Consider the following 13,389-nt stretch of genomic DNA (forward strand, 5'->3'; position numbering starts at 1 on the left):
TAACTGCAAGATCCAAGTTTTTTGTTTCTATAGTTAAATTTTATACTGAATAAAATATCTGTTAATTCTAGAGTAAATGGCAATATTTTTATAATAATTTATTTTAGTGCAGGTATATTTTGAAAAACTTAAAAAATTTTTGTTGAACTTTTGAAGTACTGTTGAAGTCTTGGTTTAGCTTGCTTATATTTTTTACACTAAACTTGGCAGATTTAACTCTGTTAACTATTGACTTTTTGTAAGTCAACAAAATTGTTCATTTACATTGTAAGTGTTTCACATACGCTGTTAAATGTTGTAAAATGAAGTGTTTGTACAGAATTACACATTCCTTAAGCCTGTGAGTTTCACTTCGGTATCTCAAATGGGAGGTTATCTAAGGTCAAGCAAAGAAGGTGGCTTTGGTGATTGTTGGCAGGGAAAGATTTCTCCTTGGTTAGAGTTCACTGTCTCTTATATTTTATTTTGTAAATTTGTCCTCTAATCCAGTCACAGTGAAATTGTTTGCTACAATGTCTTTTTGGTGCCATAGATTATATCCATGTCATCCCTGTGATTGTCACTTGCAGTATTTACTTGGGTCATATTTTGAGTCTTCATGTTGTACCCATTTCTTCCTCAGCTCTCTTCAAAGTTTGATGTCAGCTTTGCTTAATTTAAAATGATCATGTTAATACAGTTTGTGGGAATATATATGAAGGGATTACATGAAACTTATTATTTTGATACTTTGGTGACCAATTTTGCTCCTGTCTTTGTATATTATACTGCTGTTAATGTGTTGGAACTACTGTATTTCTAACTGATATGTAAATTTCAGCAGTAGCCTGAAGCCAACATCAGGGGGTTAATTGGAACTTGTGACCTTTCTTCTGTACCAGTTTAAATCATAATAAATTAACATGTTCTTGTTAATAGAAGTGTGGGTAACATATACCTACTGAAGACAGTAGAACATGTACAGCTTGCATTATTGTTAATCATGTATATTGGAAATGAACCTTACCTTTCCATTACATAGCTTTTACTTCAGCACCAGCAGTAGTGCAACAGATTGAAACAGAAAAATGAGAACACTCAGTTTTGTATGAATGTTTTTTTTTTTTTTTTTTTTTTTATCCATCTACTTCCCCACCCCCCACCAGGGGAATGATAGGCACAAACATCTGTAGCCATTCAGTCTTCTTCTGTCACCGGTTTCGATAGGAGGTGGACAGGTTGTTGAATGCACTTGGTTTTTGTTGTGTTATTTTGGATTTTCTTTGGTTTTATTTTGAATATTCAATTGGTAAGAACCTGTAAGTAAGCATACCTTTAGTTTTATTTCAGACCACTGAGCTGATTAACAGCTCTCCTAGGCTGGCCCCGAAGGGATTAGACTTGCTTTTACGTGGCTAAGAACCATTTGGTTACTTAGCAACGGGACCTACAGCTTATTGTGAATCCGAACCACATTATGCTTATGAAATGAATTTCTATCACCAGAAATAAATTCTCTTCTCTTCATCAGCCGTCGCTGGAATTGAACTCCGCCCATCGAACGACAGTCTGAAGCTTTAACAGTCGGCAACAAAGGGTGTTAAAGGTAAGAACCTGTAAGGCAAGAGTTGCTGTAATGGGCATTATTCCAGTTTTATTGACCTTCATGAGATGTGTGTTGATGAGGGAAGGATTGTAATTGGATAGCTAATGTGAATTGAAGAGAGCTAGTTAGTTTGTACAAATAAAGAGGATAGGTCATGTAAAACTTGTGTCAAAGGGATGAATGTTTTGTCTACTTCCCCTGTTAGTAGTTGGACCGGTCCTCTGCTACTTCCCATTGATTCAGAGCATTAAATTTGATAGGCTTGAGTAATTCACGTTCACTTGGTCTAAGTTTTGCGGGATAATTTTTTTTTTTTCTTCAGCACTACCCTCCTGAGAGTCTCGTTAAAGTTCTGGTTTTTTCTCTGCCTCAGAGGAAGAGTCAGCACCTCTGCTTTTATCTTGCATTTTCTTTGGCACGCCATGTCTTATTCCCTTGTGGCATGGAGTAACAGGGAACTGGGACATGTCGGAAAGCGGTGCAGATCTGTGCCCATTGTCTCCGTCCTCTGTTTGGTCTGGCGTCTTCGTATGTAGGTACCTATTAGTCTATCCATCATTGGCTCTGCAGAGTTTTGGCTCAGTAACCCTACCTCTCCTTCTGCTGAAGGGGGCTCCCTCTCAAGAGACCTCAGCTATCTTTGTGATGAGGATCTCACACCTGAGAGACAATCTTCGTAAAGCAGCATTGATAGCTGATTGAATTCAGTGGGTAAACAAAGACTTGTAAAGTAGCCTTTAAAGGGTTGGCTTATTTCCACTTTGCCTCTTTTTCAAACGTGGGAACCAGCTGTATAATGGAGAGGCAAGATTCATTTCAGAAATATGAATACTTCAGATGTATTTTTTAAATACTTACACCTCCATTATATCACTTGCCCTCAAAGTGGTCGGAAGTAGACTGACTGGCTAAGGGTGTTTGTGCCTATCATTCCCCTGGTGGGGGTGTGGGAGAAGTAAATGGATAGAAAACGAATGTTCATAGAAAACCGAGTGTTCTCATTTTTTGTTTCAATCTGTTGAACTACCACTGACACAGAGAGGTAAGCATTTAAAAAATAAATCTCAAATTAGGTACGTATTTATATTTTATGTAACTGATAAAGCTCTTTTATATTGTATTTGTTAGTTAATTATTCTTTCTAAATTATCTTCCAGGTTTGTTCAAAGTTCTACTTTATGCAGTATTCATGATTATAATGATCAGAATTCATACCTTCCCATTATTCATCATCAGGCCTATGTATTTAACTATGAGGTAAGACATATGAAGTTTTCAGAAGGTATAACTGCCCAAGATTAAGTTATCTTCTTTGTAGATACCCATTTTTTCCTGAAAATTTTGTCCAATTTTTTTTATGAAGCTAAAGTTCAATTCCTAATTTTTTTAAACTGTGATATAATATTAGGAAGTTAATATAATTACCCAATCTCGTATACAACCTTGTTCTTCACTTTATAATAATGATGGTAATTCTTCCTATAATTGTTTGAAAATAACTGATGCAAAGTATTTTAACAGTTATGCACTAACAGCTTGCTATAATACTGCATATATGACCCAGTTTACTTTGCTGTTAGAATTTAGGTTGCACAGCACCAGGAAGTAACTTGGATTTCTTTTTAATTACAAACTCATCACTCATATATATGGTATATATACATATATCACATTTGGGTCTTCTTATGTTCAAGGCACTTGAGTCTAGTCAAATAGACAGAAGAGGAGTAACCTCCATCTTGTGCATGCCTCGCATGGATCCATATGTCCCTGTCAGTTAGCTGCTTCACTTTTCACTGGTTTACTATGCTGAATATGGCTCAGTAAAATTTCCTTGATTTTTGGCTATGAGGTCATTCAGCACTGAAGGGGAAACTGAGAGTGAAAAGGTTTTAAAGGTGTAACAGAAAAACTTCACAGTTGCACTGTGAAGCTATTGTTAGGAGAGGCTGCAAAGAACAGTGGAAGAAAGAGAATATGAATAAAGATACATAAAAGAAATGAAAAGGTTATAGCTCTGGGCTGAAAGGTTGCTGCAATGCCTACAGTGCACTACATGAGGTGCACTGATGGCACTACCCCCCCTATGGGTCCTTAAATTGATTTTACATACATCCTTTACTACTAACTCATTTACTCCCTTCAGGTCAAAAAGTTGTACTTGACTGCGACCATTGCTGCTATGAGGAGCCGGGGGTGATGTGCAGCACAAAATTTCATCTAAGAATAGCAGGGACTGACCCACCCAGTTTATATTCTACTGTAGAAACAGACAGCAAAGGACTCCAGGAATGCTGGCAAACTATAATGACTCCAACGTGAGAAGACAACAGTCCCCCTTTCAGCCCTTGAAAGGTGGGGGATAAACAGAATGCTCCCTCAGACTTCCCTTTTGCCATTTGGGGGCTTATTCCAGATATTCTGCCAATCATGGCTCAAGGGAGCTGAGACTTGAGTCATAGACTTTAGTGAGGGTTACCAAGTTTTCAATTCTGGAGGCAAGGCTGAGACTTACATGGCAGCCAGTAGGTTTTGATGCTTGCTATTGTTATGGCTCTTTAGAGCTTTCAAACCCTGGACAATATGGCAAGGTCATTTTTAGTGAAATGAGTTGGTGACATTGGATGACTCTCCAGTTTCTTTAACTGAATTCTAAGGTGGCAGTGGATTGGTGCTTCATCATTGACCTTGGCCCATTGAACAAGTGTCGTCAACAGACCAGACCCTCTTTCAGGATAGAAACCATACCCTCTGTCTCTCACTCTAATCAGGAAAGAGACTCTGGCTTCTATAGACCTCAAGGAACCCCAGTTCCACATGCTGATTCATCAGGTCTCAAGGAAGTGCCTTAGCTTTAAATGGGTAGTGAAGGTTGTCCAGCTTATAGTTCTGTATTTCTGTCTGACCACTGCTCTCCTCTTATTATTCAGGACTCATGCACCCAGAGCTGCATTGGTTTTTAGGCTTTTGATGGCACTGTCAACAGTGGAATTTGGTCAGCATCTTTGTCATCTGGTAGCACATCAGCTGAGGGAAGTTGGACCTGGTACTCTCTATAAGTTATACACTGAGGGATGGATGGCAATATGGCCCTGGTTCATCTTACAGAAGGTAGTGTCCAAGATTGTGGTATTTAATGCAGAAGTGTATCTGTAGACTGGATTACTCTTCCAAGATTTAGCAGTCCTTATTAGCCTCCATATTTTTTTAGAAAAAGCAGTTCCTTGCCATCATTTTAGGGTTTGTTCTGTACAGCAGTAGCTCATCAGGTCCTGGTTAGTTGTAGCTGAGGATGATGTTCAGGGGAATGGATTGAGTGTAAGATATCTTGTGTTAGAATTTTACCATAGCTTCATATTTTTGAATGTAGAGGAATAAATATTTTGCTGGGTGCCTGTGCATGTGTTTATGAAAATGAAGTGGACAAAACTAGCAAAACGAAAAGCAGGTGAGCTACGTCCAAGGAGATATCTTATTCAGTGTAGCGATTTCAAACAGAATAATGAACTTACTTTATAATCAGTGAATGGAGGAGATCAAGAGTGAGGCAACCCCCTTTCCTTGGAAGTACAGCAGCATCCCTAGATGGTGGGAGATGACCCTTTGCTGCCTGGTTGAGAGCTACACAGTAGCTTTTAGATGACTGGTGAACACCACCCATACTGTGAATGATTTCAGACTCCTTTGACTGTGAGGCATTTGTTGATCAAATACCACAGTCTTGGGGATTATAAGGACTGATTTCTCTCTTTGGCTTGAGGTGGGGATGGCAGGTATGTCTTGCCAAGATTCTTGGAGAGGAGACAAGTTGCTAGAGTATTGTTTTTAATTTTGTTGCAGAATGCTGGCCTCTGCCATAAGTTTTGGAATGTCATAGTGAAACTTCTCTGTCATATATATTGGATTTGTGATCCAGTACAGTATTTATGATTTAGAATATTTTATGATGTCAGGTAATTCATGATAATTCAGTTGAATTTAATTCATGCAGCCCTGCAGATTTTTTGCAGCTAATATTCCAGACCACATGAAGAGTGTGAAGCATATAATTACTGGGGATCTGCGGATCCATGGGGCATTTGCAGAAGACTGCTACCGCTTTTATTCTGTCTGTTGGACAAAAGACAACAATGTCAGTGCCAGCTGAAGACAGTAAATATGGGTTGTATTTGAGTGATGAATTTGTTTGAAAAAATAATTTTGTTGATAAAACACATTTTTTAGGCCTTAAAATTTTACAATGTTTACATTTTCTTGAAGTGTCTTTGTGTATTTGTTTTAATGTATTCCTGATCTTCATACTGGTGTTGGGAATCCTTAAAAGTAGAGAAAGGAATATAAATTCATACCCTATGAAAATGCTGGTAATCAAAAGTCACTTAAAATATTTTTTTTTATTTTAGGGCATTCAAGAGAGCCCTGAATGATGTTATTTTGTCCCGCCGAGCTATACGAAATATGAACACCTTGTACCCTGATGCCACAGCTGAAGAATTAAGAGCAGTTGACAATGTGTGCATTATTTGTCGAGAGGAAATGGTCACTGGTATGAACCTATTGTTGCCAAATATATTTGCATTTTGTCTGAATGAACTTTTTCTTTATTGCTGTATATACTTTATTTAAATCTTTTGAATTTCATAAACATTGGTTTGTTCATGCAACTTACCTGTCAGATATATATATAGCTGTATTCTCCGAAGTCCGACAGAATTCCAAAACTCATGCACACGCAGTGGGGCCAGGTGGTTAATACCCATTCCTGCCGCTGGGAGGCGGTATCAGGAACCATTCCATTTTCTATTCAGATTTTTCTGTCGCCGGTACTGTCAACAACTGTTTTCAGTACCCTGCTTTGGATTTCAGAACTCAAGTATTTTCCACTTAAGTATTCTATTTGACTTTTTGGTTGTCTTGGATTGTGGATTGGCAGCACGCTTTTGTGGAATTTGCTTTGATTGCTCTTGATGATGTCTGGATCTAGTTATGCTAGCTTCAGAGTATGTTGTGTGAATGAGTTTAAGGTGAGGCTACTGAAAAGTTTGCAGATCCTCACTTACATGCATGAGGTGTAGGGGCAGGTTTGCTTGATAAATGATCGCTTACTTTGCCTCCCACCCTGCTAATTTATTAGTTCAGATTTCATTCGCACTAATAGTGCTCCTTTTTGCATCTGGAAGATGGCTAACAAATATTATCTATTGCGATGGTGCATAGATTGAGCGAGTCAAGCCATAATAAAGAAGAAACAATAGTAACGCTTGGTCAGTCAAAATGCACGCTGTGAAAACGACTCGTATAGGATTTGAAGAGGATATGTCCAATAAAGTTTTCGTAACTATGTTGTTACAACAAAATCAAACACTTATGGAGTTGGTTAAAGGAAATGTAAGGTTTGTTTTTGGAGATAGTCTACCGAGAGCAGCGACTAGAGTGACGCTCACGCAGGCAAATGGCTGCCTTAGTAAAAAGTAAACAAACGCTTTCGAAGTTCAAAGTAGCACGGTAAACGCAAAGATGCCATAATTTACTCAGGTCGGTATCAAACATTAGTTTTAGTCAGGGTGAGGAGATAACCTACCATAATTTTAGTTAAAACGACGAGAATAGGTTTTATCTCGCCGAGACTGATTTAAATCTACCTGCCTAACGTAGGCGAGCCAAATTCTAGTACTCGTAGGGCTAAGCGGGAGTTGACTTCCAAGTAGGTAGCCTATTTCACAATATATTGACTGGGGCCTTTCGTCAAGCATGCTTCGCCTCCCAGTCGCGTTCACCGCCGCTGATCGCCGCCATCGCGGACGCTTGCTGCAGCGTGACGCCCGCAAGCAGCTATCCTGGACGCTTGTAGCTGCTCTCAGACGCCTCGCCGCGCAGACGCCGCCGACCGCCATCGTGACGTTCAGTTGCTATCCTGGCGCTTTCGTCAGGACGCCTCGCCAGGACGCCCGACCGCCATCGTGACGCCTCCAAGCAGCTATCCTGACGCTTTGTAGCTGCCTTCAGGACGCCCTCTCGCTGCCGCAGGACGCCGCTGGGGCTACTCAGCGTGACGCCCGCAGCAGCTATCCTGGACGCTTGTAGCTGCTCGCCAGACGCTCGCTGCCGCAGGACGCCAGCTGACCGCCATCGACGCCCGCAAGCAGCTATCCTGACGCTTGCATGCTCGTTAGACGCTTCCTCCGCTGCCGCAGGACGCCGGATGGACTTCGGAGGACGCTCTTGGTTGCTCGTATGAAGCCAGAGCACCAAAGTCTGCGCGGGAAGCGATCCCATCTGCGTGTTGACCGCAAGGCCTTCTCGCTTCTCCCATTGAAGAGGGAGAAGTTCTGTGAGTCGGAGCCTGCAGTCCTGAGCAGCCTCCCTTCCTCGCTCACGACTACCAGGTGTTAGCCGGCCTTTCTTAAGGACTTGTTTGGCGCATTGTTTCAAACCCTGGCCACTCTCTCTCCTCCTTCGCTGTTTGCTTCGCCCCAGACGAGAGAGCGCTGGGTTTGTCAAGATGACTTGCCTCTGGCGACGGGAAGGCCTTCAAGAAGGTTAACACTTGGATGGAGGAAGGAAGACCCAAGGCAAGACTTCTTGCCCTGCCTCCGCCCAGCCGAGCGCAAGGCAGGTATGGGTAAGAGACCGGGGAGGACGCCGGCTCAAGAGTTCCTTCGTTGTCCCAGGGAGACTTCGCAGCTTGGTCGACGCCGCCTAGAAGGTCCCTCCTGTCGGCTGCCAAAGTGTCCTGACTATGTCGGAGACGGATCACCATTTGAAAGGACTGTTTCGAACCATGGAGGTCTTCACTTTCCTGGACTGGTGTTTGGGGCTCTGTGGACGCCAGGATTAGAGTCCCCACTGATCTGCCTGGGGAGCTGTCCAGCTGTTGAACTGCATGGACAAGGCAGTCAGGGATGGCCTCAGAGGAACTGGCTTCCCTCTTTGTACGGGCCTTCTGAAGAAGAGGGCCTTGTACTGTAACTTTACAGCCTATGGCCCTACTGTTAACGGCCATACCACGTTGAGCACCGCTCGCGGCGATCAGCTTGGGTTAAGCAACGCTAACTGGTCAGTACTTGATGGGTGACCGCCTAAACACCAGATGCCTTTTGCGCCATACTTTTGCAAAGTCAGTTTCCTCCGTCGCAGAGGGCTTTGCTGTTCTCCCCTGCTGAGCCATCTTTCCCCAGTCCTTGTTCAAGGATCTCCTCCAGCTTGAAGGAGGCCACCAAGACCCTGGCCCACTCCCAAGACGCCCGGCAGTCCCTTTGATGTCGTTGTCGGGCCAGACCTCCAGGAAGTAGAAGCCCTTTCGCGGAGGAGCTCCTCCTAGATCTTCTCCCGAGGTAGAGGTCTTTTCAGAGGCGGAGCCCCGCCTAAAACCTTGGGGCAGGAAGTGATTTGCAGCGCTCCAGACACTCTGTAGGAGCCAGGCTTCTTTCTGCTTGAGCCTGGAGAGTAAGAGGGGGCAGACATGGTCCCTTGAAGTTATCGAGAGAGGATACAAGATCCCCTTTCTCGACTCACCACTTCTGTGCACGCTGCCCAGGATCTGTCGTCCTCATCCTTCAAGAAGCACAGATCCTTTTTCGAGCTATTAGAGCAAATGCTCGAGCCAGAGCTGTGGAGCAAGTCCTGGAGCTGGACTCTAGGATTCTACAACCGACTGTTCCTAGTTCAAGCAGTCGGGAGGATTGAGTCCAGTCCTGATGTCAGTAGACTGAACCGCTTCATGGTGAAGGAGTAGTTCACGATGGAGACGTCCCAGTCTGTTTAGGAGCATTAAGACCAGAGACTACGGTCGCCTGGGACTTACAGGACTCTTTACTTTCACGCTTCCCATACATCCCCAGTCGAGGGAAGTATTTGAGGTTTGTACTAGGGACGAGTGTTTCAATGCAGAGCTTTGCTTCGGCTAAGCACAGCTCCCATGATCTTCACGCTATCATGAGAAATGTGGCGAGATGGTTTTACTTGGCGGGTATTCGATTCGCTTACCTGGCCAATTGGCTCATCCAAGCCTCTTCACAGTCAAGGTGTTCGAGTGACCTGAATGCTAATTAGAGTTGACAAAGTCCTCAGGGACTCTAGGTGAACGAAGAAAAGTCCCATCTGATCCCGGGACGCAGTCCATCGTTCATCTGGGGATTCAGATGGATTCAGTGGCTTTTCAAGCTTTTCCATCCCAGGAACGCCAGTAGCAATGCTTAGAAAAGTCTCATCCTTCCTAAGGAAGGAAACATGCCTGAGGGAATGGACGAGCTTGTTGGGGACCATTTCCTCTGGAGAAGTTTGTTTCTGGGAAGACTTCATCTCAGGCCGCCTCCAGTTTCCTGGTGGAAAATCGAATAGACAAGGAGAATCTAGAGGAGACCCTGAAGATCTCTCCTGTTTTCAAGATTCACCTGAGGTAGTGGCTCAACCCTCGAGGTTGGCGGAAGGGGGTTTCTCTATGCCTTCAGAGCCCCGACCAGGTGTTGTTTTCCTACGCTCCCAGGGAGGGATGGGAGCAATACTAGAGGGGAGAAAGTGTCAGGCACCTGGAGAGGGTAACAGGTGTCCTGGCACATCAATCTCAAGGAATTAGGGCTATCCTGCTGGCCCTTCAATCCGAGCCAAGTGTCAGGCCGAAGTCGTACAAGTAAATTCAGACAACTCCACAGCCCTGGCATTCCTCAAGAAACAGGGAGGAAACTTGTTCCCCGGTCCTCTGTTCGGCCTCTGGCGAAGAGAGATCCTGCTTTGGGCCCATGGCAAGATGGGATCACGATCCTTGCGAGGTTCAAGTTGCAGAGTGGAGAATATCCTGCTGACCTTCTCGGGCTCGACAGCCAGCTTTCTACCGACCGAGTGGACCCTTCACGCAGGAAGTATGTCAGAGCTGTGGAGGTTATGGGACGCCCCTTGGTAGATCTGCTCAGGCAGCCCCATTTCAAAGCACCAAAACTCCCGCTCTGAGTCTAACTGCATTCAGACTATCAGCTGACAACAAGGATCTTCACGATCTCTTGAGATCCTTTGAGACTGTCAAGGTACTCATCCAGGACGCCTCCCTGAACCTGGATGTCGTCCTAAATTTTATGTCAAATACGACTGAGCCTCTTCTTCGGCGCCTCAAGAATGTGACAAGGAAGGTTTTTTTTCCTAACTGCCTTGCCTACGCGAAGAGAGTTAGTGAACTTCAGGCTATCAATAATCATGTAGGCTTTAGAGGCCAAATGCAGTATGTTCTCTAAGCCATGTTCTTGCTAAAAACGAGAACCCGTCTACCCCTTGGCCCAGGACCTTCGAGATTAAGGGTATGACGGAAATTCTCGGACATGAACCAGAAAGAGTCATGTGTCCTGTCAGGGCTCTCAAATTTTATTTGCAGAAGACTTGAAAGCCGAGTCCTTCGACAGTCTGTGGTGCTCTGTCAAGAGGCCGGATTTGGCTCTTTCTAAGAATGCACTGGCGTGCTTTTTAGAAGCACCATTTAGACGACTCTTCCGAATCGCTCAAGACAGTGACTTGAGTCTTTTGAAGTTAAGGCTCACGGGTTAGAGCATTGCAACTCAAAAGCTTTCCAGAAGAACATGTCCTTTGCTATCTTCTGTACCACCTTCTGGCGAAGCGACTGTGTTCGCCTGTTACTTATGGACGTGGAAGACGGCATACTAAGACTGCTATTCGCTAGACCATACGCTTCCGTGACTCCAGATCGGGCCCCATAACACTTAGGCCTGACCCCTGGTCGGACCCCAGACCAGGGAGAGGGCAAGTCTAGCCACAGGAGGGTTACGGGCTTCCCACCGATCTGCCACGCCCCTTCGTGACCTGGACCTGTTGTCGCCTGCAGACACAGTGTTATGGCAGGAGCGATTCTCATCCTATCCTTTAGAGGTTAGAAGTATATTTTAATCTTGATTTTGTTTTACGCCAGATCCGTCCCATAACGCTTTCTAGGCCTGGACTCGTCGGACTCCCAGGACCAGGAGAGGGCATGTCGAACGAAGTCAAAGAGGGTTACTTGAGGCTTCCCCGATCTGGTGTCCTTCCGGCAGGACTCTGTTGACGCTCTAGGTCAGGTGGTTGGTCGTCTTCTTTGCCTCACAGTATGGCCTTATGATCTAGTCCCATTGTGGCTGCACCCCGACAGATCATCTAGAACTCACCAGCTAGGTCACCACTCCTGGAGACTCTAGTAAAGCAGAAGCAGGCTTGGGTGACAGTAATCACGAAGTCAGCTATGCCAACATAGGCCTGACTCTCTGTCGGACTCCCAGGACCAGGAGAGGGCATGTCGAAAGCTGTAAGTTGGTCTTAAGTGATCTAGTCCCATTGTGGTCATGCCCCGTGGACAGATCATCTAGAACTCACCAGCCACTATATAGGTCACTACCTTGCTGGAGACTGTAGTAAAGCAGAAGCAGGCTTCGTGACTGTAATCAATGGTCAGCTATGCACAAGTAAGGAACCTACAAGGCCAATCGCCTACATATATTTGTTTCCTAAATCCTATTCTGTCTCTTCCCACTTCCAATGGTGGGATTCAGCTATATATATCTGACAGGTTGTTGCAAACAAAATGATATTTTAATGATAAACAAAGTTTGTTCATACTTACCTGGCAGATATATAATCATAGCGCCCACCCTCCTCCCCTCAGGAGACAAAGTAGCACTAGAAAATCTGAACAGAAAATGGAATGGTTCTCTGATACCGCCTCCCAGCGGGCGGAATGGGTATTAAACCATCATCGGCCCACTGCGGTGCCACGAGTTTTTGAATTGTCGGACTTCTGAGAATACAGCTATATATATATCTGCCAGGTAAGTATGAACAAACTTTATTTTATCATTAAAATATCATATTTGGAGATTATATGGTTTTTCAAGATATTGCACTAAAGGTCAGAACTTTAAACTTCCTTATGAATTACATTACATATCTGTATAAAGGCAGTATTAGCAAAGGAAACCTTACATTTCCAAATCCTGCAGTTATTCAACTTTTGTATCTGTATAGTGGATTATTGTATTTGCTAACATAAGATGCACCTCAGTTTTACTGAGCACAAGCTTTTTCCTTAATCTTCGTAGTCCTTCCCACTGTAGGTTATTTTGGTATTCATACTCCTGTGAACGGGAAGAAACTGTAAAACCTGAATTTTTAGATTCGAATCTGGCCCTCACAAATTATAAATATTTCTGAATTATAGTAATGGCCTTCACTGAGCAACTAATATAAGCTTAGCCTACCATCTGTAGTCCTTTCTTTCTGTTAGCATCCATATCTGATAGGGTAATTTTTAGCCTATTAAAGATATTCCTCTATTATTGTTATTTGTGTGTGACATACAAAAACTGTAGATCATTACAGCATCAAAACATCATAGGCACTTGAACCTGATCTTTGTATGGTATGAATGAACCTAATTTTACGAATGTCTGTCCAACTAAGTTGAAAAATTTAACTCTCTCCGTGTTTTACTAATAATGTAATTTTACACTCATGAAAGATATATTACAACATTGTTGCTTGTTGTAAGTTATACAAAAAATATCATTACAGCATCAAATACATTATAGTGACTTGAACTGTGTAATCATAAACAAATGTCTGTCTGCTTGACTAACATAAAAAGCAAAAAGCCTTTCTTTCCTCTTTTCCTCACATTCACACACACAACTATACTATCAGTATTGTATTTTTAACTCAGTTAAATATATTTGACAATTGTATTGGTATTTCGATGGTATGTTGGCTATCATTATACTGTTTGAGACATGTTGCACTATTTAAACTTTCAGTTGTAATGAGCCAAACATCTATTA

The 13,389-nt window shown here is 43.3% G+C and overlaps 1 protein-coding gene across 6 annotated transcripts in view; it reads left to right on the top strand.

Moving 5' to 3' along the window:
• The window catches only part of sip3 (septin interacting protein 3), a 315,555-nt gene that overhangs the window by 279,837 nt on the left and 22,329 nt on the right, over positions 1-13,389 (top strand). For all 6 annotated transcript variants that reach the window (XM_067099897.1, XM_067099896.1, XM_067099899.1 and 3 more), the window contains 2 exons: positions 2,743-2,842; positions 5,989-6,131. In XM_067099897.1, coding sequence (XP_066955998.1) covers positions 2,743-2,842; positions 5,989-6,131 — 243 coding nt within the window. The remainder of the gene's footprint in view (positions 1-2,742; positions 2,843-5,988; positions 6,132-13,389) is intronic.

The sequence above is a fragment of the Macrobrachium rosenbergii genome, chromosome 55, assembly GCF_040412425.1.
Source record: "Macrobrachium rosenbergii isolate ZJJX-2024 chromosome 55, ASM4041242v1, whole genome shotgun sequence".
Classification (NCBI taxonomy): domain Eukaryota; kingdom Metazoa; phylum Arthropoda; class Malacostraca; order Decapoda; family Palaemonidae; genus Macrobrachium; species Macrobrachium rosenbergii.